The 27,133-nt window shown below is 52.5% G+C and overlaps 8 protein-coding genes across 8 annotated transcripts; 2 read left to right on the plus strand and 6 right to left on the minus strand.

The window, feature by feature from the left end:
• Positions 1 to 131: 131 nt before the first annotated feature.
• Positions 132 to 5,405, minus strand: PV08_01317 (uncharacterized protein; the record flags this gene model as incomplete). The annotated part of the gene is made up of 1 exon (XM_016375679.1): positions 132 to 5,405. The coding sequence occupies one exon, from the start codon at positions 5,403 to 5,405 to the stop codon at positions 132 to 134; it is 5,274 nt and encodes a 1,757-aa protein (XP_016240955.1).
• Positions 5,406 to 5,955: 550 nt separating this feature from the next.
• PV08_01318 (uncharacterized protein) lies at positions 5,956 to 6,932 on the minus strand (the record flags this gene model as incomplete). The annotated part of the gene is made up of 2 exons (XM_016375680.1): positions 5,956 to 6,273; positions 6,336 to 6,932. 2 exons carry the CDS (start codon positions 6,930 to 6,932, stop codon positions 5,956 to 5,958), a joined length of 915 nt encoding a protein of 304 aa, XP_016240956.1.
• Positions 6,933 to 7,895: 963 nt separating this feature from the next.
• On the minus strand, positions 7,896 to 9,860 carry PV08_01319 (uncharacterized protein; the record flags this gene model as incomplete). Its single annotated transcript, XM_016375681.1, has 5 exons — positions 7,896 to 8,389; positions 8,447 to 8,679; positions 8,739 to 9,244; positions 9,300 to 9,534; positions 9,703 to 9,860. The coding sequence occupies 5 exons, from the start codon at positions 9,858 to 9,860 to the stop codon at positions 7,896 to 7,898; spliced, it is 1,626 nt and encodes a 541-aa protein (XP_016240957.1).
• Positions 9,861 to 11,097: 1,237 nt separating this feature from the next.
• PV08_01320 (uncharacterized protein) lies at positions 11,098 to 14,262 on the minus strand (the record flags this gene model as incomplete). Its single annotated transcript, XM_016375682.1, has 1 exon — positions 11,098 to 14,262. The coding sequence occupies one exon, from the start codon at positions 14,260 to 14,262 to the stop codon at positions 11,098 to 11,100; it is 3,165 nt and encodes a 1,054-aa protein (XP_016240958.1).
• Positions 14,263 to 15,339: 1,077 nt separating this feature from the next.
• PV08_01321 (uncharacterized protein) lies at positions 15,340 to 16,270 on the minus strand (the record flags this gene model as incomplete). The annotated part of the gene is made up of 4 exons (XM_016375683.1): positions 15,340 to 15,878; positions 15,990 to 16,013; positions 16,066 to 16,166; positions 16,251 to 16,270. The coding sequence occupies 4 exons, from the start codon at positions 16,268 to 16,270 to the stop codon at positions 15,340 to 15,342; spliced, it is 684 nt and encodes a 227-aa protein (XP_016240959.1).
• Positions 16,271 to 17,132: 862 nt separating this feature from the next.
• On the plus strand, positions 17,133 to 17,713 carry PV08_01322 (uncharacterized protein; the record flags this gene model as incomplete). Its single annotated transcript, XM_016375684.1, has 3 exons — positions 17,133 to 17,318; positions 17,371 to 17,574; positions 17,624 to 17,713. 3 exons carry the CDS (start codon positions 17,133 to 17,135, stop codon positions 17,711 to 17,713), a joined length of 480 nt encoding a protein of 159 aa, XP_016240960.1.
• A 2,266-nt stretch (positions 17,714 to 19,979) lies between these two features.
• PV08_01323 (uncharacterized protein) lies at positions 19,980 to 23,486 on the plus strand (the record flags this gene model as incomplete). Its single annotated transcript, XM_016375685.1, has 3 exons — positions 19,980 to 20,925; positions 21,036 to 21,482; positions 21,529 to 23,486. 3 exons carry the CDS (start codon positions 19,980 to 19,982, stop codon positions 23,484 to 23,486), a joined length of 3,351 nt encoding a protein of 1,116 aa, XP_016240961.1.
• Positions 23,487 to 24,590: 1,104 nt separating this feature from the next.
• On the minus strand, positions 24,591 to 25,629 carry PV08_01324 (uncharacterized protein; the record flags this gene model as incomplete). The annotated part of the gene is made up of 2 exons (XM_016375686.1): positions 24,591 to 25,340; positions 25,525 to 25,629. The coding sequence occupies 2 exons, from the start codon at positions 25,627 to 25,629 to the stop codon at positions 24,591 to 24,593; spliced, it is 855 nt and encodes a 284-aa protein (XP_016240962.1).
• Positions 25,630 to 27,133: the final 1,504 nt, after the last annotated feature.

Raw genomic sequence — 27,133 nt, forward strand, 5'->3', positions numbered from 1 at the left:
ATAGTTACTCACTCGGTACGAGTACACTGTAAATCGCCACACTCCCATCCACCTGCCGGGGGACGTACCTAGGTACCTAAGATTCCTGAGGTGCTTCCCCTGTGTCCTGCTGAGGTAGGTAGGTGGGTTATTCATTCCTCCTTTCTCAAAGGACTTCCAACGACAGGTCTAAAGCCGACGTTGACACCTAGAGTTCTCCTCCGCCCTTTGTCAGTCACACCACCACCACGCATCTTCAATTGAAACTTGTTTTCTCCCTTGTTGTTCTTCTTCTTCTGCTGTTGAGCAATCTCTGAGTTCTCATTCTCTTCTTCTCCTTCTTCTCCATCATCAAACAATGACCGACCAGTCTGTTTAGGAGGCGCGCTCATCATGATTGCAGATGCCTTGTCCATTCCAACACCACGATGACCACCAAGATTGCCACCCTTGGCCCGCATGTAAGGAGTCAACGGTGTAGCAGCGGTCCTTGGATCGTAGTCAACCTCCAAATTGACCTTTTCATCGGACTGTGGCGTCGTCTTGCGTGTGTCTGCCATTTTCACTTCGGACCGCGGACCAGTCTTGGACCCTTCCTCTCTCGAAAAAGGTGATGAGGAGAGCAACTCCGACGACTCGTACTGTGCAGGTGCCGTCAAAGTAGTATTGGACACTTCATAAAAGTGCATAGTCTCGCCCACTGTCGCCGCAGCTGGAGAGTTGTAAGTCGAACTGATTTCGCTCCCCGAGTCTGCTGAGTTCTCGACTCCACTTTCGTCGTTCTCACAGCCGAAGGACTCGTCGTGGCCGGCGGCCATGGAATCATCCTGGTCCTCGCTATCAGCGTGCGTCATGCTGGTGTCGGTATCGATGTCGATGTTGGACTCCTCCACAGAATGATCCTGTTGAATATCGGCATCAGCGTCGCCATTTCGCATCTCGGACCGTTGCTCGACCAAACTCCCACGAGCAGACGGTTTCGTATCCTGGTACTTGAAATGTTTCGCCGGTAAACTCTTTCTCTTCTTTGAAGTCAAATGACCGCCTTCGTTCTTCAACATATGAGGTTCCATACTCTTTCTCCTTCTTGACCCCCCACGTGGCATGACACCAGTGTCCACCGAGAACAAGGCCTCATCAACCCATGATTGCTGGCGGTGACACTCGAGGACCCATGCAACGCCGACACAAAGAACTTGGCCTCCTGCACTTCGTACCTTCTCAAGAGTCCGCTTACCGCCGTCCTTGTATACGACGTGCGTGATGCCAATTACCTGTCCATGGTGCCCAGGAGTCTCTGCGGCCTCATCCTGGGATGCTCGTGGGTTCCATCGCCATTCCTTGACGCAGCGTGCACCCATGGCTGTGAGAAGATCAACGTAGATTGCTGACGCATCACTCCCTTCGCTCGTGTGAATGTCGCAGTGCACAACTACCCCGTTGAGGGGGCCGTCGCTAATAGCTTTGAGTGGCGTTCGCGCAGGAGTCTTGCCTTTCAGAGACGTTGACGGCGTCTTGGTTCTGGCTTTCGACACTGTAGCGGGAGTCGCAGCTTGGACGACAGGAGTCACAATCGCACTGGCTGCGGCATGAGACGGCGTGCCGATGCTCTTCCGTCTGCTAGAATTGGTTGACCGGGCGTAGCTTGGTGTTGCAGTGTTTGCTGCAACTGATTTTGCCGTAGACGGAGGAGGAAGCATGCTAGTTTTAGGCATCTTCGCCGAGGGAACAGGCGTCTTGAACATATACGAGCCGATAGTCATCATTGTATCGTCGTTGGCGGCGGGCCGTGCAGGTTCGGTTTCTTCTCGATGGTCCTCAACTTCGACATCCGAAGACATCTCCTCATCTGGTAATTCAATGCCATCAAGCGTGCTGTCGCCGAAATCGTCAACTGCAAAACTATGCTGACCAGGGGTCGAAAAGGCAGTGGAAAGAGAGTGTGCAGGGCTTGGTGCGGCACTGCGAATGCGACGTTGTGGCGATGAGCTCAAGTTTCCATCTCCGTTTCCATCGGGAGCACGCATAGCACTGATGATGGCCGTGTCGTTTGGGCCACCGAAAGCAAAGCTTCTTCTCTTGACCGACAAAGAGTTTGACGTTGATAGTGATCTAGGTCTCTTGCGCTGCATTTTGACGGGAGACGAAGTTGCAGGAATCTCGCCCTCTGGACGCAGAGGGACTTTGGCGACCGTATGGACAACTCGTGCGACATTTGGATCTGGTCGGACCGGAGTCACGCTAAAGTCCATTTCTATGCTCTTTTCAATGGCCATAGGAGTGGTTCCAACTGCTGAGGGAGAGACTGCAACGCTCGTGGATGCATCACCAAGGACCGTGCCGCTGATGATTTCTTCATCTGCGGCTTCATCCTCATCTGCAGATTCGTGAGAATCAATTTTTGGAACATGCTCAGTGACTTCCGACCCGACAGGAGCAGGAGGATTTGAGTTTTCGTCTCCGTAGTTCTCTGAAGAATATGACAAGACAGAATTGTCTTCTTCCTCGACTGTCGAAAGCCTATGACCTGGCTCTGTAGGTTGAAGTTCGTCGTCATCGACCTCTCCCTCGGTATGTTTACCATCAGCCATTACCTCGGCTTCGTTTGCTAGAGCCTGGAAATCGACCATGGCAGTGTCCGAGGCATTGGTAAATTTGATAAGATCCGTTGTCAGCTCGCCTGGTTCATGGCTAGGCGCTTCAGAATTGTAATCCTCTTCGTCAACCAACACATCGATATCTTTATCCTCTCCGTTGTCGTCCTGCTGCTGCATGACCTGATGAAGATCTTCTTCCTGGGCAGGATCTCTTGCGAGCTCCTCAGCTTGTTCCTCAAACTCTTGAGCAGCCATTCCCTCACCGAAGAAGTCGGGCCGTGCTGGGCTTCCAGTTGAGGAAGGCGCGAATGATAGTCGAGCAGCGATCGACTTTCTCTTCTGGGCCTGCTTCGCAGGAGTATCTTGTCTATTCACCTCCACAGATCCAGCGACATGCAGTTGCGCAAGGGGCGAAAATACAACATCCGAAATAGGCGTCTTGCTCGTCGAGCTCATTCTCTTATCTGGGCTTGCCGCACGCCAGTCACGAACCTGGGCTACAAGTGGAGTGAAGCCGAGGCCTCTGGAAGCGCTGGGTGGTGCAATGCCAGTGGAGAGCCGTGATTGAACGTTTGCAGCACTTACATTAGGATGCCTTCGTCCTACTGGTGTTTGATCTGCAGAGAGTTCGTCCTCGGATTCGTCGTCAATCTCCCGAAGACGGTGGAAAAGAGCATTTAACAAACGCGGCGTCTTGCTGGAAGCTTGTTGGACAGGCTGGGGACTATTTTCATCCTCGGAAAGCTCTGTCATTGCATCATCTTGGCTGTTGCCATCTTCCATATCCTCGTCGAAGGCACCTTGCTCCACCAAGGCCGGATCGAGGACTGTCTCATCGTTGTCGGCTTCAGAGACCTGGTCCTGCTCTAGGTCATCAGCAGGATCGACCAATGCTGGTTCAACGCATCCATCGTGGTCCTCGTGTCCGTCCTCATCGTCTTCAGCGGGTTCATGGGCCTCGAGTGCTCCATCTGGAGTCTCGATGACAGGTTTGGCTTTGTCTACTTTCAGTGGGCTTCGCACGTTTAAGACAGACTGATCAAAGTCCATCTCCGCCACCAGCTCTTGGGCGATCTCTTCTTCACTCATCTTGTACACCCGAGCGCCTCGTTGAGGAGACATGGAAGGCCTAAAGTGAGACGACATGACGATGTCGACATCTCCGGGAGACTTTGCTTGTTCTACAGGGGTAGATTGCTTCTTGACAGGTGAAGGTGAAAATCGAGCCGGCGTCTTCTGCTTTGACGGTGAGAACAAACGTTTGGCTGGCGAAGACATCAGCGCCGATTTCAATGGAGAATGCTGCGTCTTCACAGCCGATGGAGGAAAGACAATGTTCTCTGCCAACCCGCGCTTTGGAGACTGCAGCAATTGCGGCTGGTTGGTTGGGTTCAAAGTCATGGATCCGTTGTTGTTGTTACTCGGATCTTGAATATGGGCACGGAAAATGGTCACGCCTTCTGGTGCACGGCGTGGAGACTCTTTCAAGATATCTTTGAACGGTGAAGACGGCATTCGTCGAGGTGGACTCATGATCCCAGGAGACGTATTTGATCTTTGTTTTTCCGGTGACTGGAGCGCAGGTGTAAAATCTAGTGTCTTCACAGGCGACATTGGTCTGACTGGAGACATATGCCCTCTTCTCGGGGAAAGACTAAGGTCACGCACAGGAGTCTTGCCACCTGCAAGCTCATCTTCCTCGTCAGCATCGACCGGCGGCGCTTTGGCAACTTGCGTGATCTTCTTGGGAGTGAGCACTCGCGGCATCACCTTTTCTGTCTCGGCAGGTTTGGAAGCTTTTGTTGCTCTCGTAGCGCCACGAGTCGACTTGGTGGCCACCGTAGGCTTGCGGATAGGCTTTGCCCGCATTCCCGTTGAAGTTGTTTCTGATTCCTTGGCCGCGGGAGCAGAAGAAGCAGGGGCTTTCTTTATACCTTTCACTCTGGAGGATGTGACGGGTCGTTTGTTTTCTTTCTCTTCATCCTCGTCATCTTCAGGCAGGTTTTGGAATGTGACCTTCTTGCGCGCTGGTGCTTGAATGACAACGTTGATCGTAGATCCCGCAGCGGTAGCCGATGCTGTTGACCCGGACCTCGCGCGTGTCTGTCTTGTGGTCACTGGAGCCGCCGACACGGGCTTGTCAGGTTCAATTGGCGTGTCTTCTTTCTTTGCTCGACCCCTAGTCTTGCGCGCGGTTGTTGTGGCCCCGGGAGCGATTTCCTCGGGCTCTGCCTTCGTTGCTACCTTGGGCCCCCTTCCGCGTCTCTTAGGCTCGTGCTCGGCCTCAGGCTCTTCGGGTTTCTCGTCTAGTTTCGCTGCCGCTATACTTCTCTTTGCCCGCGTCGTAGAGGACTTGGTTGTCGTTTCAGTCGACTTTTGTTTCTTTTCCTTCGCTGTTGTCTTCTTGACAGGTTGCGGTTCGGGTTCTGGAACAGGTGCATCCAATGGCGTGACCTTTATTCGCCGTCTAGGTGCAGCTGCAAGTGTGGGTGCCGCGGATGCGGTTGTCGTCGTGCGAGTCGATCGCGATGCTCGAGTTGGTTTCGGCTGTGGTTGAGCAACAACAATCATGTCGTCTTCATCATCTGTCTCACTGACTTGCACGACCGATGTCGACCGCGTGTTCTTCGGCGTCTTCGTGTCTACTTTCTTCGAGACCCGAGACTTCGCCTCGATGGCCTTCGTCTTAGTCGTCGTCGGGACGTCTTTGGAGGTGGTGGCTGTTTTCCGCTTCGGCGCTTCCTCGAGAGCTTTCGGGCTGGTATCTGCAGCTCGAGCGCGTGTGACGCGTCGTGGTTTTGCGGGACTGGTGGGCTTCCTGGGAGCCATGATGATGCTGGGCTCGACGCTTGGCTCGATGGCGATGGGGATTTGGAATACAGTTCAAGTAGTGCTGTCTCTATTGGTGCAACGCATCTGAACCATGTATGATGTTCAGTTCTGGATGCGAGGGTTGATACCTAGTAGGGTTCCGCAGGGTCGCCGGTGCTGCTCGTCTGAGGGTAGAGTGTTAGTGTCGATAGTAACCTGGAGTTGGTCAGCAAAGGCAAGTATGGAGGAACTGGTCATAGTTTTGAATGGTGACGGTCGAGGTTGTTTACACACTGGATGTTGATATGCTCAAAGAGGCTTAGCGTTGTTTCTATCTGAAATCAGATTTTGATTGGCGCCCGGACAGGCACCGAATTGATCTGATCTACGAGTACGAGTATGTACGGAGTACTCGTCGCACGTATTATTTATTCCATTATAGTGTCTATGTATTTCCAATCATCTACCAGTGTCATGGTGAACATTAGCTTTCCAGGCCCACATCTTCTACCAACTTTTGTTCATAATTCATTTAAATTGCTGAGCACCCCGCTTCCTCAAAATTCATCTAACAGCTCAAGCTGTACAGAGGTGTCGTGGGAGGAGGAGTACCAGCACCCACAAGGCCGAAGCTGGGGCTGGCGCCGGTATCTTGGAGAATGTACCACCAGGTGCTGATGTTCTTCGCGAACGCGTGGCAAGCAACATCGTCATAGTACGTCTTCGCGTCGTCAACCGAGGCCACGGCCTGGCCACTTGTTGGGCCCGAGACAGGCCATCCGGTCTCGGTGATCCAGACCGGCTTGCCCTGGCTCGCAGCGACGGTGACCTCGTAGTCGTCCCAGAAGGTGGCGTTTGCGTTCGCGATGCTGTTGGCCTTTGTGGTCTATTCACGATGTGTGTGTCAGTCAACCTCTTTCGAAATCGTACAAATCAATCAAGACTCACCTCGTAGTACGGATATGCGTCGACACCGAGGAAGTCGCAGTCTGCAATCAGGGCATTCTGGCTCGAGTTGGTCCACACGTTGTAAGTGTCGACGTGACCAACCGGCACACCCGCGAGTGCTGTCCCGGCGATGGCCGATCGGACCTGAGAGATGTAGTTTTGAATGACGGCAGGCCCGGCACCGACGCCCGAGTTGTTCTCAATTCCAATGGGTGTAATGCGATAGATGTCCTCCGACCCAACGCTGATACCGGCGACGAGAGGGGCTAGAGAGGTACCGTACTGCTCGATCGCGGCTTTCAAGGCGGCCAGCTCGTTGGCGAAGGTATCACCCGAGGCCCACAGGCCCAGCAGCAGCGACGTGCCGGTGTTGATGGCGGCCGGGATGGCGGAGATGGGGGTGTTGGTGGTGCCATCTTGGATCATAGTGTACAGGCGGGCGGAGGTATAGCTGGAGCCGACCAAGTTCTTCGCCGAGTTGAATTCACCCTCGAACGCAGCTTGGTCCCGTCCGGTCGAGCCATAGTTGAAGCCCTTGTAGGCAGCGAGCGTGGAAGGAAGGGCAGCCACGATGGCCAGAAGCTGTGCAGGGCGCATGACGAATATAAATATACTGTGTGTATAGACTTGTAACGAGTGTCCAAAGGAAAAGGGAAGATACAATGGAATGGTACAGTACAGTACAGATATGGGATGCAAATATGTCGTTGGAGTAAAATTTGGAAATGCTACGAGCACGAGACGAACTAGTTATACAAACTGCGCAGGCCCGTGGACAAAGAGCCCGCTACCGAGTGGCAAGCAGATCGAGGCGCAGGGACGGCGGACGCAAGAAGAAAGGTAAAAAGGCCTGATGGTGGAGAGACTCAACGCTTCTTCTTTCAATGAGAGAGGCAACCCGGGAGGGAAAACTGGGGAAGCGTCAGAACATGATCCCTTCCATCGACGAGCGGCTATCGATAGAGCGACGGTGCATTGGCGAGGGATCAATAAATGTGGGAATCATCGACGAGAGAAGAGCGTTGAGAGGGGAAAAAAATCAATCGTCGTCCTCTCCGGCAGTACGAGTAAATCCCATGCCAGCTAACTAATAACTACTAGTTAGTGACGTACCTGCAGACACGTTGCATCCATGCGCTGAAGCTCTCGATCCGACTGGCGACACCGACTCGTGCTATTCTTATGCTAGCGATGCTTGGTCGACGCCCTCGCATCAACCCACCACCGTCTCCCGCACCTAAAACTTATCCATTGACCGTCGACCACGAGAGACTCGCAGCTCCACATCGACGCATTCGTCAGCCACAATCGATACTCACGAGCACCCGGGTACGTGTGATGAGAACAGCGCAGAAGGACTTTGCCCGGAGGACAAGATAGAAAACAAAAAACCACTCCCCATGACAGCGGCATCAATCAAAGACTTCAGCAAACCACGATCAGATGGCATACCTGAGAACAGATTCTCGTACTCTCAGTCATATTCGTACACGAGATAAAAAACTATAATCACCCCTTCACATGCTTGCTACTTGTTACTCGTATAGTTTTTTTAACTGCTCACAACTTCATGCCCAATGCTTTGTGCACCTTCATGCTCTGTCGAATGCTTAGATCCAGCATAATTTCCTCACTGCCACCAGGGATCTTGTACGCCAAAGTGTCCCGGTAGAGTCTTTCGACTTTTCCACCCTGACCTCCTCGAGAGTAGGCAAGACCCCCAAAGATCTGAGCGGCTTCCTTGGTGCAGAACTCGAATGTCGTCGTAGCTTGAGCCTTGAGGCCGGCAATGGCACCTCCCAGTCTCAACATGGCTTCCGTCTCACCCATCTTCTGGCACTGGTACACAACATTCTCCAACCAGGCGTAGCTGGCCTCAATCTGTCGTGCCATATGGGCCAGTTTCAAACGGATGACGGGATGATCGATGAGTTTCTTGCCAAACGTTCTTCGCTTGGACGCGTACTTGACCGACTCTTCAAAGCACACCCGGGAGAATCGCAGACACTGGATGATGATGCCAATTCGTTCGTGGTTGAAGTTGGTCATGATCACTACCGACCAAGGTCAATACTCGTGACAAGGAGGTGGACGAAATTGGTCTTGCTTACCTTGGAAGCCGCGGTCCTTCTTGCCCAACAAGTTCTCAACGGGCACCTTGACATCTTCAAATGTGATATAGGTCGTCCCAGAGCTCCAGACGCCCTGGCAGTCCATTCGTCGGGTGCTGACACCTTCTCCTCGCTCGATCAACAACAAGCTGACGCCGTTCATGCCGGGACCGCCGGTTCGGACGGCGGTAGTGAAGTAGTCAGACCAGATACCATTGGTGATCCATTTCTTCCTAGAGGGCAATATTAGCACTCTCTAATAGCATTTACGCACACCACGTCGACAACTCACTCTCCATTGACGATGAAATGCTTTCCATCTTCGCTGAGCTTAGCTTCACATGTCAGGTTGGCCACGTCGGAGCCAGCATCAGGTTCTGTGATGGCCAGGCAGATTCTCTTGTCGCCCGAAAGAATGCCAGGCAGGATGCGATCGACCAACTCCTTCTTACCATACTTGACCAAAGGTGGACATCCAATGCCGTAACCACCGATCAAGTTCCAGACGAGCCCGCCCGAGCCGGTACGCGAAAGCTCATCGGTCAGAAGCATCTCGTGGAACAAATCCCACTTCTCTGCAGGCACGCTCTTGACTCCATTCTTTACCAGGTGCTTGGGATATTTCACACCGAGCAACCCGGCCAGGTATCCTCGTTCGCCCATTTGCTTGTAGATGGTGTCTGGTACTTTCTTGCCCTCATCCCACTCGGTGACGTAAGGCTCGATCTCGGATTCGACCCATTCTCGAACTTCGGCACGGAGGGCAGCATGCGTTTCGTTGTAGTAGGGCGAGTGATACTGTGTTCCATGTCAGCCCAGGCCATGGTCGGATTCGTAGCCTGCGTGCACTTACACCTTGGTACCAGTTGGGATCACCAAAGGGAATGAGGTCGCCAAAGGGATCCAACGCCTCGGTCTCCTCTGACGCACTTGGACCTGGTGCCGGAGCAACGGTTCCAGGTTCGGCCTGCGGCACAACCTTCTTCTGCTCCTGCGGTGGCGGTGTAGCTGGAGGTGTCGGTGGTGCCGTGGCCTTCTTGGTATCTAACGATCCAACCTGCAGTTTGCCCTTGTATTTCTTGAGGATGCTTTCATTGTGGTATTTCCAAAACTGCTTCGAGGCGTCTTTTCCTGCTACCCGTTGGAGGACTGTCGATCGGGGTCAATGAACGAGTACCGTAAAGTGTGGTGTGGAATGGCTGGACTGAGCTGGGCTGTGACTTACTCTTCTTGCCACCTGCGACTGGAGTTAGTACTGCGTGTAGTAGTAGTAGTAGCAAGCGTGGAGAGGTGACTTGCCTGGGTGCTCATCTTGAAACTTGGTGAGGTCGTAGACATCCTCGTCGACGACGATGTAGAGGCTGTCTGCCTTGTTATGGGAGGACACATCCGCGAGAGAGAATGTTTTAGACATGACGAGTGGATGTAGCGCCGAGTGGAAATGAAGTCACGCTCAGTGTGTGTGTAGTCAAGGCCAACAACGGTGAGATCAGCACGAGGGAAGGGGCAAGGAATGTTTCGACGGTGAGAAGAAATCTACAAGATTGATCCTGAATGAAAGAGAAAGAACCAGTCAGGTAAGCTAGTGACAAGGGAGAGTAGAGAGCGCGCGCATGGACTTGGGTCTTGTGCACAGTTTGGAAAAAAACAATGCGATCATGGTAAGAGTCGGCATCTATTGAGCCTTTCACATGCCAACAACATGACTGAGGGAGCCGAGCGACGACGACGGCGACGATGACGATGACGGCTCGAGACGCGCAGCGACACTCGGACTTGGGCACGGAATAGGAGAGAGCGTCTCCCCCATTGCCCACTCCGTAACTCGCGGCATCCACTGCGCCTGGAGCCCCCGGAACAGATGGGAAAGTGAGCGGGCGCATGCTGACACTCACTCGGCCTTTGTTGATGTTCCTATTCGTTGCTCGCCAGGCTTTTGGGGTCATCTGATGTCGCGACGTCTGGAGACAAAACATTCCTGGACGTCAATGAGCCGAGGCATCTTTTTATTAGCAGCCACCGCAATTCTCCATGGTGGGCATAATACAACACTGTGTGCGGATCTGTAGGTACCCGATTGCACATGTTACGGAGAGACGGAGAGCATTGTCGTCGGCAACCGAATCTACCTGCCTACAATAGAAGTAAGGGGGACGATGCCGAATACAACTTGATCCTCACGGTTGCAGCCTCGCTCACTGACCGACCTCGTGCATACAGACCTGTCTCCCTACACAGGTGGCTACCTTAGACCTAGTAGACACGGTGCAATGTCTACAGAGGACAAGAGTACGATTTACTCGGTGACGCATTGGTGCTCCGTACAATAGGTACGAGGTACCTTTGCCATTGGATTAATTATTCAATTGATCATTCAGTCCGAATCCCGGCCATAGATACCGTAGGTACCTTACTGGAGTACCTTAATCTATCTACAATTTCATTTCCTCATAACCTCCTCCTTACTTGCATGTTGCCTGCCAGATACCACGTCTTCCAAGGAACATAGGTACATGGTAGGCCGCTTGTGTTCTTTCTTTGTGCGAGTGTGTCTCAGGATACCATGATAATAGGCTCCTAAGGGAGGTAGGTGTCCCATGGTTCACGAACTCACACAAGTTCACCTTGGAATCGAAATCCAAACACAACTCTCACATCCCCTCGACACCCGTCGCCCCAGTGTTTGCTCGTTCCCTCAACCGCCGTCCCTCCATCAACCCTCTCAACCCACGTTTCTGCAACCCAATCACAGAACTCACATCTCCTGTCCACATTTCTCGACTTTCCCTGTTGTTGTCTCCTCCCTGCTGCCGACTGCCTCGCCTGCCACCTACAGTTTCGTCGAGCGGCGAAACCTCTGGATCCGTATGTGAGACGTCCGTCGAGGTCGAGGTTGAGGTCGTGTCGGTGGAACTACTCTTTCCGTGCCCCTTCCATTTACCACCGCCACCCATGGATGGCTCTTCGTAGCTCGTCGTCAACTTCAGTCCCGCAGTTTTGATGGTCAACGTCTGCTCGCCGACGGTCGTGGCCTCGCTCTCTCTCCGTCCCATGCTCGACAGTCCCGCCCCCACGGCGCCCACCAGGCCACGTCCCCCGCCGGCCGCCATGGCCGCCGCGTTGAAGACGGCAGCCGAGTTGCGTCCGTCCAGGGCCTCGTGGAGTCGTTCGACCGTCGCCTCGAGCAGCCCGTCAATCTGGTACGGCCGTGCCATCTGCAAGAGCGAGCAGAGCGTGTGAGGAGTGCAGAGAGGGTACCCGACCGGTGGCAGCGAGGACGTGTACAAAAAGTGTAGTAGTAGATGGATTGTCTGCGCCATGTGTGGCAGGTAGAGTGAGCGTGGCCGATTAGACGCCGGCACCGACGTCGGGTTGGGCAGTTCGACCAGTGTACGTGTCGTCGACCGACTGAGTGAGCGCTGAGGGTCGAGGATTCCATCGGGCCCAGATCCCACCGCGGTAGACCCTGCCGTGGACCCTGGGCCCCCGAATCCGTTGGCTGCACTGGGGGTGATGGTCAGTGACGAGTTGCGACTCGCTTGTGATCGGTCAGCGGGACGCAGCGTCGCGCCATCCGATATGCTACCGTTGTCGTGGGTCGTCCCGTACTCGGCCAGCAGTTGGTTGAAGAACGGGCCCCATCGTCGAGAAAGGATGAACGAGTTGCAGGGGATTTTTTCCCCTCCAAGCGCCACAATCTCCATGTCCGAGAGCTCAGTCAAGCTTAGTGCCGCTTGACCCAACTGTTCGGCCTTGATGCTGTATGGTCGTCCACCGGCCAATTGTGTGGGTAAGTTTGATCGCAGTGACGTGGGAACCACTGGCGCAGAGACAGACACGTACGACGACGTGGGTGCCTCAGTTCGCGGGTTGTCGTACAGTCCAAACGCCTCGAGCTCCACCATGCACACGTGAGTGAAGTTGATACGGCGGTGGTTGTAGTCATCTACGAGGCTGCGCTTGCGGTGGCCTAGGATAACGAACGTGTTACGTCGGTTCCACAGGATCCCTCGGTTCCAGCTCCCCTGAGAGAAGATGGATCCGTTGGTGTCAATCCTCGCCCATGTTAGTGTCTTGAGGTCAAGTGCCCACAGTGCGTACTCGTGCTTTGAGGACGTTAGGTAGGTGCCGCTGACCACGAAGTTGCCGTCGATGATGCCTCCGTTAGGAAAGCGTAGCCCGGGCGGTGACACGTTGCCGCTCATTGGCTTCTCCACCAGTGAGCCGTCAGGTAGCCTGATCTGTAGTTCCAACTTTACGTCCAGGAAATTATAATTGGAATAGATGAGCATCGATGTGCCGGGCCTCTTGGTCATCTTTAGAGCCTCGGGGTCGTTCAAGGGAACTCCACGTCCGACCAGTTCTGCTGATAGCCCTGTCATGGGGGCCACCATGCTCTTGTATGCTCCGCATTTGCGATCCCACGAGGTGGTGTTGGTCCATTTGAGACTTCGCAGGTTGAACACGCTGATCTGTTCGATGTAGTTGTTACTGCTGTCCTGGCCTCCAACCACGATCATTTCCGCACCTCCGCTTCCATCCAGCTGTACGCCCAAAGTGCCTGAATGAGGGTCTGACGAAGGTGGGTTGTGCTGAATAGCAGAAAGGGGAGCATTCGCTGACGTGAAGACGGCAGACGAGGGCAAGACAGCTGCGCAATGCGCGTACCGTCCTTGAGGGTTCTCGGATGTTGAGATGAGCGTCCATTTTCTCGTCGGGACATCAAATATATGGATGTCCGACATGACGACCACCTCGGGCTGTGGTTCAACTGCGCCTTTCCCACTCTGAGGATTTGATATGTTCTTGTGAGTGGCTGGAGACATACCGCCGTAGCACACTAGTTTGGAGTCGCCCAGGGCACAAACGCTGTGAAAGTATCGTGGAGGAGGGATGTCGCCAACAGCTTCAATCTTTGCCCAGTGCCGATGGATCAGATCCAGCTCGTAGAGGTCCGCAGTCAATTGAGGTTTTGTTCGGGAATGTACACGGCCTCCAAAGACGTACAGCTTGTCCCCCAGAATAGTGGTGGTCGCTCCGACAAGGGCGTGAGGTTCTTCCCCTGTTGTTCTATGTACATTGCACACCAGTCCCGATAGATTTGTCGGTGCGGTTCCTTGCTGCGAGACTCCTGGCGCGGTTCCATTGTTTCCCGTTCCATTGTTGGTTTGGGTGGAGCCATTAGGCGCCTCCGCACTGACATCTGAGGCCGTGAGGCTGACCTGACTGTTGTTCATCGCTAGATCTTCTTGTCGTGCAACCAGGCTCAACTCCTTCTTATTCTCTGAACCCGTTGCAGTCCTCGGTACGCTAACTGCATTCGATAAGGTTGGTGAGAGCACTGCCTCGTACGTCAATGCTTTTATAGTCGAGGCGGCCGAGTATCGATGGTTATTAATATCAGACTCCGATGCGCATGGGCGGATTTCCCTCTGGAAAGGTTGTGCAAAGTCGGGAATTATAATAGGCACATGCCGTGGCAACCGAGTCGCTCTAGGGGGTTTGGTTGCAGAGTCCGCTGGGCAATCAGGATTTGTTGAAGCAAATCTGGGATGCTGAAGATCGGCAGTGAGGATTTGTCGGGGCCTGACACTCCAATGGTTTTCGTCGGCGACCGAGCTCGCTGATCGATTCGACCAGAGAGCGAATGGTCCCAGAAGAGACTTTGAACTGCTGCCCGAGGTAGATACGGGGCTTCGCAGCCAAGATGGCTCCTCGGACGACGGAGGTTCAAAACTCGAAGTCCAAAATCGTAAGCCAGCTGTCTGCAGAGGTTTGCTGTTCTTCCGGGAATTTTTTCTGCGGAACCTGGTCATGATCAGCTCGATTCAGCGGCATATCAAGTGATGTAGATTTGTCGAGATAAAGACGTCAAACAGTACGAAGAAGGACAACAAAATGGAGAAGGGAAAGGAAGATTCCCAGCGAAGTATGGAACAGTAACTCGGATCCTGCTTTGGCACCTAACCGGCATCATTGGCATATATCACTTTGGGCCCTATCTCGACCTTGCGGCCTCGGAAAGGTCACCAAGAATCTCGCACGCCCAGAAAGCCCGTAGGCAGCCGAATTGAGAATCGGAAACAGGAGACGTGCGCAGCGCGATGCATGACGAGAAAAAAAAATGGACACTCACCGACAGGACAAAGAACTTGTCTCGGGACCACGCCTGTCCTTGAGGAAAGGTCTTCACTTGGTGTCACTCCGAGAGACTTTCTTGAGAATAGGGGCCGACGCCGAAATCTGTGCTTGTTGACCTTGACAAGAACAGCCTGTGCTATTTGGTGTTGCAGATGTCTTCGAAAGCGGAAAAGAGACAGTCGAGTCTGTACAACGAAGGCTGTGGTGTAGGAGAATTTATTATGCAGGTTGTGTAGCGAGTTCGTTTGACCTCATAAGGTCTAGACAGGCTTCATGCAGCGCGCCCGCGAAGATCGGTGCCAAGCCGGCTCCTGGCAGACGCAAACGGGCGAGTCCGAGGAGATCAAAGTACCTCCTCCTGACCGGGGTCCAGGATCAAGGGGTGGGATTTCGCGCCCTGGCATGCTAAGGTTGCTCTTCGATGTCGCTATCCGCGTTGGTCCCGATGCGAATGGTTATCGCTGGCTGACCAAAGAGACCTGCGCGTCTACGAGGAGATACATCACACGGCTGACATGCACATGCAATCAGTTAGGTACCCGTATCTGTCGACCTACGCAATCAGGTGAAGGCGCCTACTACGCGCCCAACACTCCTGGGAAGAAGCAAGTACAGCAATCTTGAGAGCTTGGAAGTATTTTTATTGGCCTTAAGGAATTTCCATTATTCCGTGCTTATTAGTGGAGTTGAACAGTACTAGAAGCTCCCGACACCGCCAACGCGAGGAATTCCAAGACATGCAGTCAAAGTATTTAGGCCGCAGTGGTCTTGTCCTTGGGCAGAGGAGTCACTCGCAAGTATGGCTTGACAATCTTCATCTCGGGCCAGATCTCCTTTGCCTGTTCCGTCTTGACACTGGGGTGGACAATCACATCGTCACCGGGCACCCAGTTGATTGGGGTAGTGACCTTGTGCTTGTCGCCGGTCTGCAGAGAGTCGACAATCCTGAGCACCTCGGCGGTGTTTCGGCCAGTCGAGGCAGGGTAGGAAAGGATGGTTCGGATGGTCTTCTTGGGGTCGATGATGAAGACAGATCTAATGGTGAACGCAATACCCTTGGAGTCGACGTTGGTGGCGTCTTGATGATCGATCATGTCATACAACAGAGCCACTTGTCTCGCCTTGTCGCCGATAATAGGGAATTGCAGGTTGCTGCCGCTAATCTCGTTGATGTCCTTGATCCAGTCTCCATGGCTGTCGATCGTGTTCGCGGAAAGACCGATCAACTTGACGCCTCTCTTTGCGAACTCGGGCTCCAACTTTGCAAAAGCACCAAGTTCAGTGGTGCACACTGTGAATTGTCAGCGCGAGCTCGTCCAACACGCCTTGGCTGTCTCTTCAAAGGCTCGCGGCCTCAAAACTGCGCGACAGAGGTAGGGTTGGTGGGTTGCTCGCTACGAACCTGGAGTGAAGTCCTCGGGATGTGCTAAGTGACCTTGTTAGCGACGCCTCGATAGTTATGGGCTCGAAGCTCTTACAGAAAAGGACGACCCAGTTGTCGCCAATGAACTCGTGGAAGTCAATGGGACCCTTGGTGGTCTCGGCCTTGAAGTTGGGGGCGATTGAACCCAGACGGAGACTGCAGCAAGAGTGTTGTTAGCAGAGGTTCATAAACACGAGGTTGTCGCTTGCGCCAACTGCTCGAGGGTCGGCCAGCACGTACGGTTCTGGACGGTCGGCCATTGTGAGTGCGTTGCTAGAACTGCGTGAGGTTGGGAGGTAAGAATGCGCTGGTCAAGAGGTAGGTCGATTGGCTGTGTGAGGCCAGAACTGTGGAATCAGAAAGATGGCGGGGGATCGATATATAGTAGATTTATTAGTCTCGTGTTGTTTGGGACAGCTCAAGCATCACGACAAATCTTTTTTGTCTTCTAGTCGGGGATCACCTGTCGACTGCGGGCAAATTTCTGTGGCCCAGACATGATGCGGGAGGGGCCCAGGATTGCATCAGCGAGCGATGGAGGGGCAGTGAAGGCGTGCTTCTTCAGCTGCAGAGTGTAATACGAGGTACAGTGAAGGGCACAAGGGCCCTGTGAGAAAAGGCCTTGGCCATCAGTTCCACAGCCGTGTCAATTTTCAGTCTCTATACAAATCATCTTGTCCGTAGATCACGCAATCGCATCAGCGCTAGTACCCTTTTGGCATTTGAGCCCCGCGTCTTCAGCCTTGCAGAGCCTGTTTCTCCGCGGGTCACGTGGAAGGCTGTTAAACTATGAGCGCCGAGGGACGGGATGGGATGCACTTCCAGTTGGGTTTGCGTCTGGGCAGTGTGCAACTGGCCTCGATCTCGGACAGACGCTGGATATGTAAGACTTGTCCTCCCCACATTGAAAATTGGTACCTCTGTGTTGGGCTGAAAGATGTGCCGGACACGGCTTTACTCGCATGAATAAGCAAAAGCCTCAACGACGTCATTTAACAGCAGCGTTTATTTGTGTAGCATTATATCTCAAAGCTGATCACTGGGTGCGAGGGCTAGAAATGGATACATCCTATCCCGCACCCAGAGTCTGTTCAATCTATCTGTACCATTAGGATTAGAACTATGGATTTTGCCCCTCATACGAGCGCAGAAGGTGGCCCACCAACAGCCGATGAACTGCCCCCCGAGGTCATAGCCTTAGCATCAAGGTTCTTCGAAGCAGCCCGCAATGGGCAGATGGACATCTTCGAACACGCGTTACCGCAGGGTCTCCCGGCAAATCTGACAAACGACAAGGGAGATAGCCTAGTAAGGATGAGACTCGAGCACCTGTCACAGGGGCTGACTTAATGCTGCTCAGCTGATGTTAGCATCCTATCATGGCTACGAGGCACTTGCGTCGTTACTGGTTGAGCATGGCGCAGACCCCAACAGACTGAACGATCGAGGCCAGTCTATCCTGGCTGGGGCAGTGTTCAAGAATGAAGCCGAGATCATCAAACTCCTTCTGAGGGCTGGTGCCGATCCAGAACTGGGTGAACCGAGTGCACTTGATGCCACAAAAGTACGGAGCATCCTTCATGAGGAATTTGATGAGTACTGACAAAGCATAGATCTTCAGGCAAGAAGAGTACGAGGGTATGTTTAGAGAGCAAATGCAAAAGCTCAAAGGTGTCGGGACTGCAGCTGTGAACGGGGATTGACCAATGGCTTGGAACATGGAATAAGTTCCTTTTGAATTACTATTAAATGCAGCGGTAATGGTGGCTGCCGTATGGGTCTATAACTTCATAATTCATCAATCTCATCCCGAAGCCAGTGCAAGACATGATTCTTTCTAGATCGACACCAACTCCATGCTCAAGTTTCGACAAAATGCCAGAGTAGACTCATACTTCATTGATAGGCGTGAGAAGGTTCGTGATTGTGAAAGCGTTTTTGTAGGATTTGCTGGGACGGAATCTCGAGCGTGGACACCTTGGGGTGACAACCTTGACACCAGTCGTATTTTCGATTCTGCATCAAATGAACTTGGTGTGCCCATTCAGCCACAGGCTGTGTTGGTGCCAGTGAGGCTGCCGAACAGGTCCGGGAAGAAGCGGTCGAGGAAGAAGGCGTCGAGTTCGCCGATGTCGAAGGCCGGGAAGACTTGGTAGCCTTCGCCTTGTGGTATGCTTTTTGTAGGGCGTGTTCACATTTAGAAGACAAGGGATTGGTGCCGTGGGAGTCGAACATGTCGAAGAGATATTTCCCAAGTTCGATGGCAGTTCGATGGGTGTTCGAATAGTGTAAGGCTAGCTTCTGGGTCGAAAGCGTGGGAGCGAGATTGAACTCTGGGGGATAATCGTCTCAAGATATGTTGCTAGACGGTACCCGCACAATTTTGTGGAGAGGCGTTGGCTGTGACGTTGAAGGTATGTACGAGTACGCGCAATTTGTGCTCGTGATGCTCGTATGTCTCTGCACAATGAGATGTGGTGTGTCGAGGTGGAAGACGGAAGCCCCGGTGTTTCTGCACAAAACACAGTAGGGGGTTGATGGTATTGGACGAATCAGGCCACAACTGCAAAGATCGGATCGAGGTTTGTGGGTATCCCTGGATCACAGCAAGACGTTGGCCGGTGTTATAACGGCGTGCGAGCGAGGAACAAGATCGAAAAGTGGTCACTGGCATCAGAGGGAATACACCCGAGATATCACATACTTGTATGCTGATTCTCAGGTGGCTCCCAGGTGGATTCAACAAGCACGAGCAAGGTGAAACGCGCTGGAAATGGAACGTGCTGTAAGCAGAACAGAACTGGAACGTGGTCTGAACAAAGATAGCATCAACAAACCAAGTTACAGCATCGCGTTCACATGCAACCACACATACTCGTATTGGGGGAAATATGTGTTGAGGCTGCTGCAGGGGGTGTTCAAGACAGGGAGCGGGTCCACAAGCCCGGATGTGCAGGCGAGAAAACTTCCATACTTCTCCCGAAGAAGAAATCTGAAGCAGCCACAGCCGCCGCCACGAGAGATCTGGTGGGCAGTGGGAATGTCTCGGAAGGAAGAAAAAACCACACGTACCAAACCAAAAGCATGCACGGCCACCGAGAGGTCGGAGTAACGATAGATAAGGAAAAAGGAAGCAGGATATTGCCAGACATTTTGTGGATAGGGGGCTACGTGGCACCGGGCGTCACGGTGGCATTACCTACAATACTCTTGCTCCTGTGTGAGACACCAAGATCCTTCAAGAGAGAATAATAAGACCCTCGACAGCATCAGCCACCACCGAAAGCACCACGAAAACAAAGCCACCACCGTCGCCTGCGCCTACAGTCATGGGTACCGGTATCCAAGCTACACTTCTCCATCCATCAGCGACGCCAGTTTCACTTCTTTGGTCCACCCTATTTTTGGCCGCACAGCTGACGTACAGTGGCTCAATGCCATTCCGTAGGGTCCTACGGAGGACCATGAAGCAATACGGCGAATTTTAGAATTTCCTGTGGCATGCTGGTTGCGGAGTGTGACGTTTGCGATATCGGCTCTTTCTACTATTTTCCAAGACGTAGCCTTGGAACCTTATGTAAACTCTGAACATATTCTTCATTTCAGCCTGCCTTCCAAGCCTGAGATATTTCAGTAAATCAACGTGATGAGTCCATTGCGCAATGTCAAAGTGGTGTGCATGAGGCTGTAACGCCACGTGGGGGTAGAGAGCTAGATCTCTAGAGCTCCAGCCTGATCTCAGCCGCATTGTTGCCTGCGATATAGAATTGCTCTCGCACAAGCCTCCTGCACCATGATGCTTGACGCTTTGAACTTCTGACTATTCAAGATCATAAATCTCTTATTTCATACATCTGAAGTAGCGAGCAACTCCATTCCAAATGCACCAGCAACCTCCTTCATAGACAACAGCTCTAGCACCGTCGTATACTACCTGTACAACACAGCCCAGAAAATACTACCTGAACGATGGCAGACCACTTGAATAAGAAAAAGCTCACTTACGATGATTACACCGTGGGGATTATATGTCCACTAGAGGTCGAGATGACGGCCTTGCGGTATATGCTAGATGAAGAACACGTCAGGCTATCTGGCAGGGATGGCGATCGCAATAGATACATACTGGGCAAGATGGGGAAGCACAATGTTGCCATTGGCTATTTACCTCAAGGATCGCAAGGTATTGGTGCAGCGGCCACCGTGGCGACGGACATGAGAAGAACCTTCTCCTCCATCTACCTGCGCTTGCTAGTGGGAATCGGAGGAGGAATTCCCAGTCAAAAGAATGACATTCGTCTCGGTGACGTGGTTGTGGGTATGCCAGATGGTATCCACGGTGGCGTGGTACAATACGATCTGGGGAAGAGGACGGTTGATGGGTTTGAGCGGAAAGGGTTTCTCTGTCCGCCACCAGATGAATGGAGAACCGCCGTTGTGGAAATGAAGTCGGATCATGAAGCGAAGCCTAATAAAATTGCAGGATTCGTGTCAGAAATGTTACGAGCGTTTCCTAAACTGCAAAAATACTCTCGCCCGGCCACGCATCCGGACATTCTCTTTCCGCCCGACGTTCAACATGTTCTGGACGCTCCAACATGCGATCAGTGCGACAAGAGTCAGGTCATTCCTCCTCGAGGCTCGACCGACCCTGAGATATTCTATGGAACAATCGCCTCAGGAGATAGTGTCATCAAAGATGCCAAGGTCAGGAACGAACTCAGTAAAGCAGCCGGAGGGGCGCTATGCTTCGAGATGGAGGCGGCGGGATTATCCAATGGGTTTCCATGTGTTGTCATTCGGGGTATTTGTGACTATGCTGATTCTCACAAAAATGACTTGTGGCATCCTTATGCCGCGGCGACAGCGGCGGCTTGCGCAAAGGAGCTTCTCACTTATATGGACGTGGTTCCTGGTACGTTAGTTTCATGAAACTCCTCATATATATCTCAATGATGTACGGTGTATCACACACGCCCCTGGCTCAATCGTTCCTTTGCATCGATATTGGGAGAAACTGACAAGGACATTCAGTAACGAAGCCGGTCGAAGCGATTTCGTACTTTCTCGTGCCTAGACAGAGGGTAAAGAGGTTCCTTGGTCGCGAGGCGGAGCTTGAGCAGATCAGGTCCTCCTTCGACAGTGAAGTGGGGCGACCTCGCATCCTAGTCCTCCATGCGCTGGGTGGGCAGGGAAAGAGCCAAATTGCCCTTGAATATTGCCGAACAGTACGCCAGACACACCGAGGCGTATTCTGGATTAACAGCAGCTCCAAATCCACCCTCACGCAAGCTCTCGTCAGCATTGCATGCGAAATCAGGGCAGCAGCAACGGGGGCATTAAGCGATGACGATGCGAAAGTCGCTCTCGCTCTGCGTACACTCGAGAAATGGGAGGATCGCTGGCTAATGGTGTTTGATAATTGCGACGACCCTGCCACGTTCTCGGATATCGAGCAATTTATCCCCCAAGGTATGTTATTTTGTGGATCCTCGTGTATGGACATTTACTTCGATAGGCGGCAAAGGAGATATTCTCTTCACTAGTCGCCATCGAGGTCTGGAGGAACTGGGTGCTATTATCGATATCCCACCTATGCCGGACAGGACCGGTGTCGAATTGCTCCTACATCGATACAACAACATCGATGTGAACGATCACATGTCTGCAGGCTCCATAATAGTGAGACGTCTCGGGGGTCTGGCATTGGCTATCGATCAAGCATCGGCCTATATGGCGTATAAACAGCTGTCTATCGACCGACTGAGTGACTTCTTGGAGCTTTTTGAGACTGAACGTAAGAAGGTGCTTCGATATACGGCTGGCCATTTTTGGAGATACATGAAAATTGACGAAGAAAGTGGCCGACAGACCGCTATTAACGCCTTTACTACGTGGGAAATGTCGTTCCAACAACTCCTCTCCGCCTGGGATCCGCCTAGATCCGTGGCGCACTTTCTTACTCTTGCGGCGTTTCTGGGTCCCGTGCAAGTCAGTGAATCTCTGTTCAAGTGGTACCAAGAGATTGAGAAACCTCCACCGGACTGGTGCGACATTTTTACGGCTTCTCGTGGTTTACACGACGAAAGTTCGTCCAGCGACACCGAGGGAGAAGTTGACCAGCAAGAGCATGTAACACGTGAACCGTCCGTGGTTGTTCATCAACCTGCTGCAGGAGCTCCGGAGAAGACATGGGATGCTGAACGCTTTTGGCGTCTGATCCGACAGGCATACCAGATGTCGCTACTACAAAGTATTTTGCCGCCGACACCCCTCAAAGGGGCCACTTTTATACTACATCCCCTGATTCGCGACTGGCTGCAGCTGCGATTACGCTCGAAAGAGCGGCAGACGTATACTCGCGAGGCTGTCAACGTGATTGTTCGTACTATTATAACTTATCAACTTCTGGATAGCGATGCCACTCTCAAGAGGTCCATTCTTCCGCACATGGATGCCACTCTCTTGACGTTCAGAGAGTTCTTCAAAGCTGGGCATCGACTAGGCCAGGATATTGCGAGCTGCAACGACGCGGAATGGTTCGCGTCATTCTATCAACTTCAAGGCCGGTTCGATGCTAGTCTCGATCTATATCGTACAGTGACTGCGACAAGAGAGAGAATGCTGGGCAAGGAGCATCCAGATACCCTAATGAGCATGAACAATCTCGCCACTGTGCTAAAAGATCAAGGGAAGTATGAGACGGCGGAACAGATGCTTCGAGAAGTGGTGGAAATAAGGGGGAGTGTGCTGGGGAAGGAGCATCCAGATACACTAATGAGCATGAACAATCTCGCGATAGTGCTGCAGAATCAGGGAAAGTATGAGGCGGCGGAACAGATGCATCGAGAAGTGGTGGCAGTGAGAGGGAGGGTGCTGGGGAAGGAGCATCCATCCACGCTGGCGAGTATAAACAACCTCGCCACTGTGCTAAGAGATCAAGGAAAGTACGAGGTGGCAGAACAGATGCATCGAGAAGTGGTGTCAGTGAGTGAGAGGGTGCTAGGGAAGGGGCATCCGTCCACGCTGACGAGTATGAACAACCTCGCTTTAGTGCTGAGCAATCAGGGAAAGTACGAGGCGGCGGAGCAGATGCATCGAGAAGAACTGAAACTGACAGAGAGAGTGCTGGGTAAGGGGCATCCAGACACGCTGAGGAGTATGCACAACCTCGCTTTAGTGCTGAGCCATCGAGGCCAATACGAGGAGGCAGAGCAAATTCAAGCCGTGGTTGTCGTGGAAATGTTGAGAGTCTTCGGGTTTGAACATCCTGAAAGTCAAGCTAGCATGGGCAAAATGCTTACCATATGGGAACTCCAGGGTATGGAGGAACATGCCATGGAAAAGTCACTTCTTGAACTCTGCCTAGGAGCGGTGACAAAAACGGATCTGGCAGACCCTGAGCTTCAGTACATATCGGGTGACGTCCTGGCGGATCTTGGAATGCCAGCATGCCAGGAAGACAAGGCTGAATGATTACATTGTATACACGACCCAACCTTAACAGAGGTGGATTGAGACAGCATTGTTGAGGAAACTTAATCTCAACACGTCAGCTCCCACAGCGTAACAGACTCCCTACGACCAAACCGGCAATATAACATCGGGAAACGCTCATCGGGGTAGCTTGCAACATACTCATACTGAGATCTGGTTAGCACGTCGTCAGTCCAGGTAGGCAGGTCAAGATGGGTGTCGTACTCAACAAGGTGTCTCCTTGTCAGTGAGTTTCGTCTGCTCTTGTGTCTTCCTTCTCCAGCAGACTAGGTCGCAACTGTACTCTGGCGGGGACCAGTGGTACGAACGGGCATGTTGATGGTCGCTTCTTCCGATACCTTTTGCTCCGTCGATAAGCTCGTGTCTCATCAGTATGACTTTGTTATTGTTGGAGGCGGCACCGCTCGTCTCACGAAAGATACAAACATCTCTCTCAGGGGATGTTCCAGAAACCGGGGCGAATCGTATGGACGATCCCAGGGAGCGGTCTCGACGCCAGCCCTTTACCCTCCCACGGTGACTCGGTGAGCACATACTCTGAGATTCTTTTGGCTCAGCCAGAAATCCCATATTTGTTGAAGAGCTTGTAAAGATGCACTAAGGTGTGTACCAGTAGAGCGTGAAGGGCCGGCTTGCGTCTCTCGAGATGATGCGTTCTATATCTTACTCCCGAAGCGGATGAACTAGAAATCACTGTCAAGGAGATACGGGAAAAGCCTCTCGCCAAGACCAATTCCGAGAAGACCTTGAAGAAACGGTTTGTGACAACGAACGACTCCTGTGTTCTGGATGGAGATGCGCTACGGATATGGGTGTGAATATGAATAAACATGAATAGCCTAGCACTAACTAAAGATTGATACTGTAGCCGTACTGGGTTATCCTCCTTCTCTCTCGATGTTACTTCCAACCCCTGTGTTCTGTATGCCGGTACCTCTCATGATTTTTCTGGTGCGCCTCTTTTTGCCATGTGAATTGACCGTATCATCATCATTCATGCAGACCCGACCTCGGCGTCTAATCAACCTATCTATACAGACTGCACAGTACGCACCTTCGTTTTTTGTTCTGGACTCAACCATTTCAAAACCCAGTCCTTGCCAACGAACACAGCAACGCCACACCGGCCTTGACCCCATCGACAATAGACACCTCCTTGGCCGCCTCGGGGCCCAGTTCTTCTATACAGGCCTGCCTCACTGCATTCTCGAGTCCTACCATGCCCGCACAACCCAGACAGATGGCCTTGACTCTTGATGCGGACCCTGACGATGTCGTCTCTCCAGCTTCGTGCTGGTACTGACCCCTTTTCAAAACCCTCTTGGTCGCCTCCATCATCTTCCCCCTCACCTGCTCGGCAGGCAAATCGTGCAACTCGCTCGCATTCAATCCTGTAGTTTCGCAGCCGTAGAACCTGCTGGGCTTTTTCGCGTCGCCGTTCCCGTTCCCGGCCTCGCCCAAGAACTCCTCCACCGCAGTCTTTAGCGCCTTTTCCCACACTTTCCCCGTCGATACGATCCCGAACCCGTCGTCCTCGGCGTCGTCCGTCACCGCGAGACTCGCGAGGACACTCGCCTCGAAAATCCCCGTGACGTATTTGCGCGCCCCGTGGCCGTCGGACCCGCTCGTCGCCGCGCGGATGAGCCTCTTGCACTCCCGCTTCAGCTGCGTGACGAGCGGATGTTGGCTGTAACACGCCACGAGGAAGGCGTCGTGGTGTGGCAGCAGGGGGACCAGCAACGGTAGACAGCTCTTTGCCGACTCGGCCGCGTCTTCGGGTGAGTTGATACTTGGAATGCCCGGTGTAGGGGACGTGAAGAATGAGTATTCGACCTGGAAAAAAACAAAACAAAAAGCAAACGTTAGACGATTGGTTCAGACATCTATGTAGTCACTTAATTCAGTGTACGTGGAACTCTTCGGCGCACTCGTCTCTTTGGTCTTTTCCGCTGTTCGTAGAGAAAGAGAGAGTGTGCGTTGGAAGAGATATACGGGATATTCCAGACCGCAGACTTACAGACGGCATCTTCAAATCTTCAAGGACCGGTTTCAGTGCCTCGGTCATGTGTGTCGACGTGTTGGGGTTGATGACAAGGATGCGCACTTTCGGTGTCGTTCCCATTGTCATATCGAGTTCCTACCTAGGTAGGTAGGTATTTGGCGGGTGTAGGTAGGTAGATAAGGTGAGCAGACACTGGTGGTAGAGTGTACGGGTAGACCAAGAAAGGAAAAGAAATCGATGAAACGAGGACAGCAGAAAGATCAATATCCTAGATGAAGAGAGGTGGTTTGAATACCTTCGGGTATGTTGAAGAATACGTGAGACTCGTCCCGAGAGCTTTTTTAAACTGTATCCTTTATCCATAGCTCGAGTTGACTCAACCTTTTATTATGACGCTCAATGCGGGGGAGTTTTTTCCTTATCGCGATAAGTAAGGTGGGACTGAATTGGCTTGCTCCACACTTCAGATACGTGTGAACGGCATACCATTTGGACCATAGCGCAAGTACGGCGGAACAGAAAGGTCTCGGCTGCAGCAACATGGCGACGACGTTTGACACGAGGTGGCGTTCCGTGACCTACAGGTAACTTTGCATCAACAGCGCGCCCGCTTGGCTCGGCGGCCTTCAATTCGTACACGCAAGTTCGATGTCTTCACAGTAAGGGTTCTTGAAAACTGAAATACGTAATCACCCATCGTCTTGGTGCATGACAATGATCACATAGAGACCTTGTCTCGCAAAGCACGACGCTACTTACCTGTTAACCTACGGCAAACTTATCTCAAGCGCCCGTCTTTCAAACCGCTGTGCGCTATGAAGTGCCCGTTCCTTGTGTGTTCCTTGATTTGTCGCTTGCAAACGCGGAGATCTCGGGTATTAATCATGAGGGGGTCGAGGCTTGTTTGCGGGAGAGTTGACTTTGATATCAAGTAAGCAGAATCAATACTCGAGCTACCTCAATGACTTGGTCGCTCGGAAAGACCCTGAGACGTCTCTGCCGTGCCGGAGAACGCAGTGGAGTGTAAAGTCGCAGTGTTGATAGTTCCCATCGGCCATGGACGATAGGTAATATTGGAGAGATTGGTAATGGTACGTATTCGTGTTCAGAATGTCCTTTTGTTACTTACTAACCCTTGGCGAGTCTTGTCCTCCACAGCACTCCAGCTGCACTCCAGCTGCACTCCAGCTGGAACTGTACTCCCACAACAACTATACGAGTCCCTTCAGCTGCACTTCGGCTAGAAATCATATTCACTTGAAGAGAATGCTCAAGTGACACCTTTCAGCCGTAGCTTGGCAGAAGCCGTATTCGCTTAAAGAATGCTTGATTGACACCTTCAACCGTACCTTGGTTGGAGCTGAGGCTCAGATACGGCTACAGACATTCAATTTCATTACTGTCCAAGGCACCTAAGTCTGTGGCTTCAGCCTCGAGACTGCGCCATTTCACCAAGGCGTCTCCTCAGCTAATCAAGGTACCAGCTGAACGCCTTACAGTATTGCAGACCATGTAAGTCGACGCGGGCACCGAGAACGGTTATCAACCCCAGCTCTCCTCGCGTCGAGAGATTGAGGTTTTGTTATGTACATGTTATCGTCCAGTTCCCCCGGTTCATTTCATC

This window comes from Exophiala spinifera (assembly GCF_000836115.1).
Source record: "Exophiala spinifera strain CBS 89968 unplaced genomic scaffold supercont1.1, whole genome shotgun sequence".
NCBI classification, from domain to species: Eukaryota; Fungi; Ascomycota; class Eurotiomycetes; order Chaetothyriales; family Herpotrichiellaceae; genus Exophiala; species Exophiala spinifera.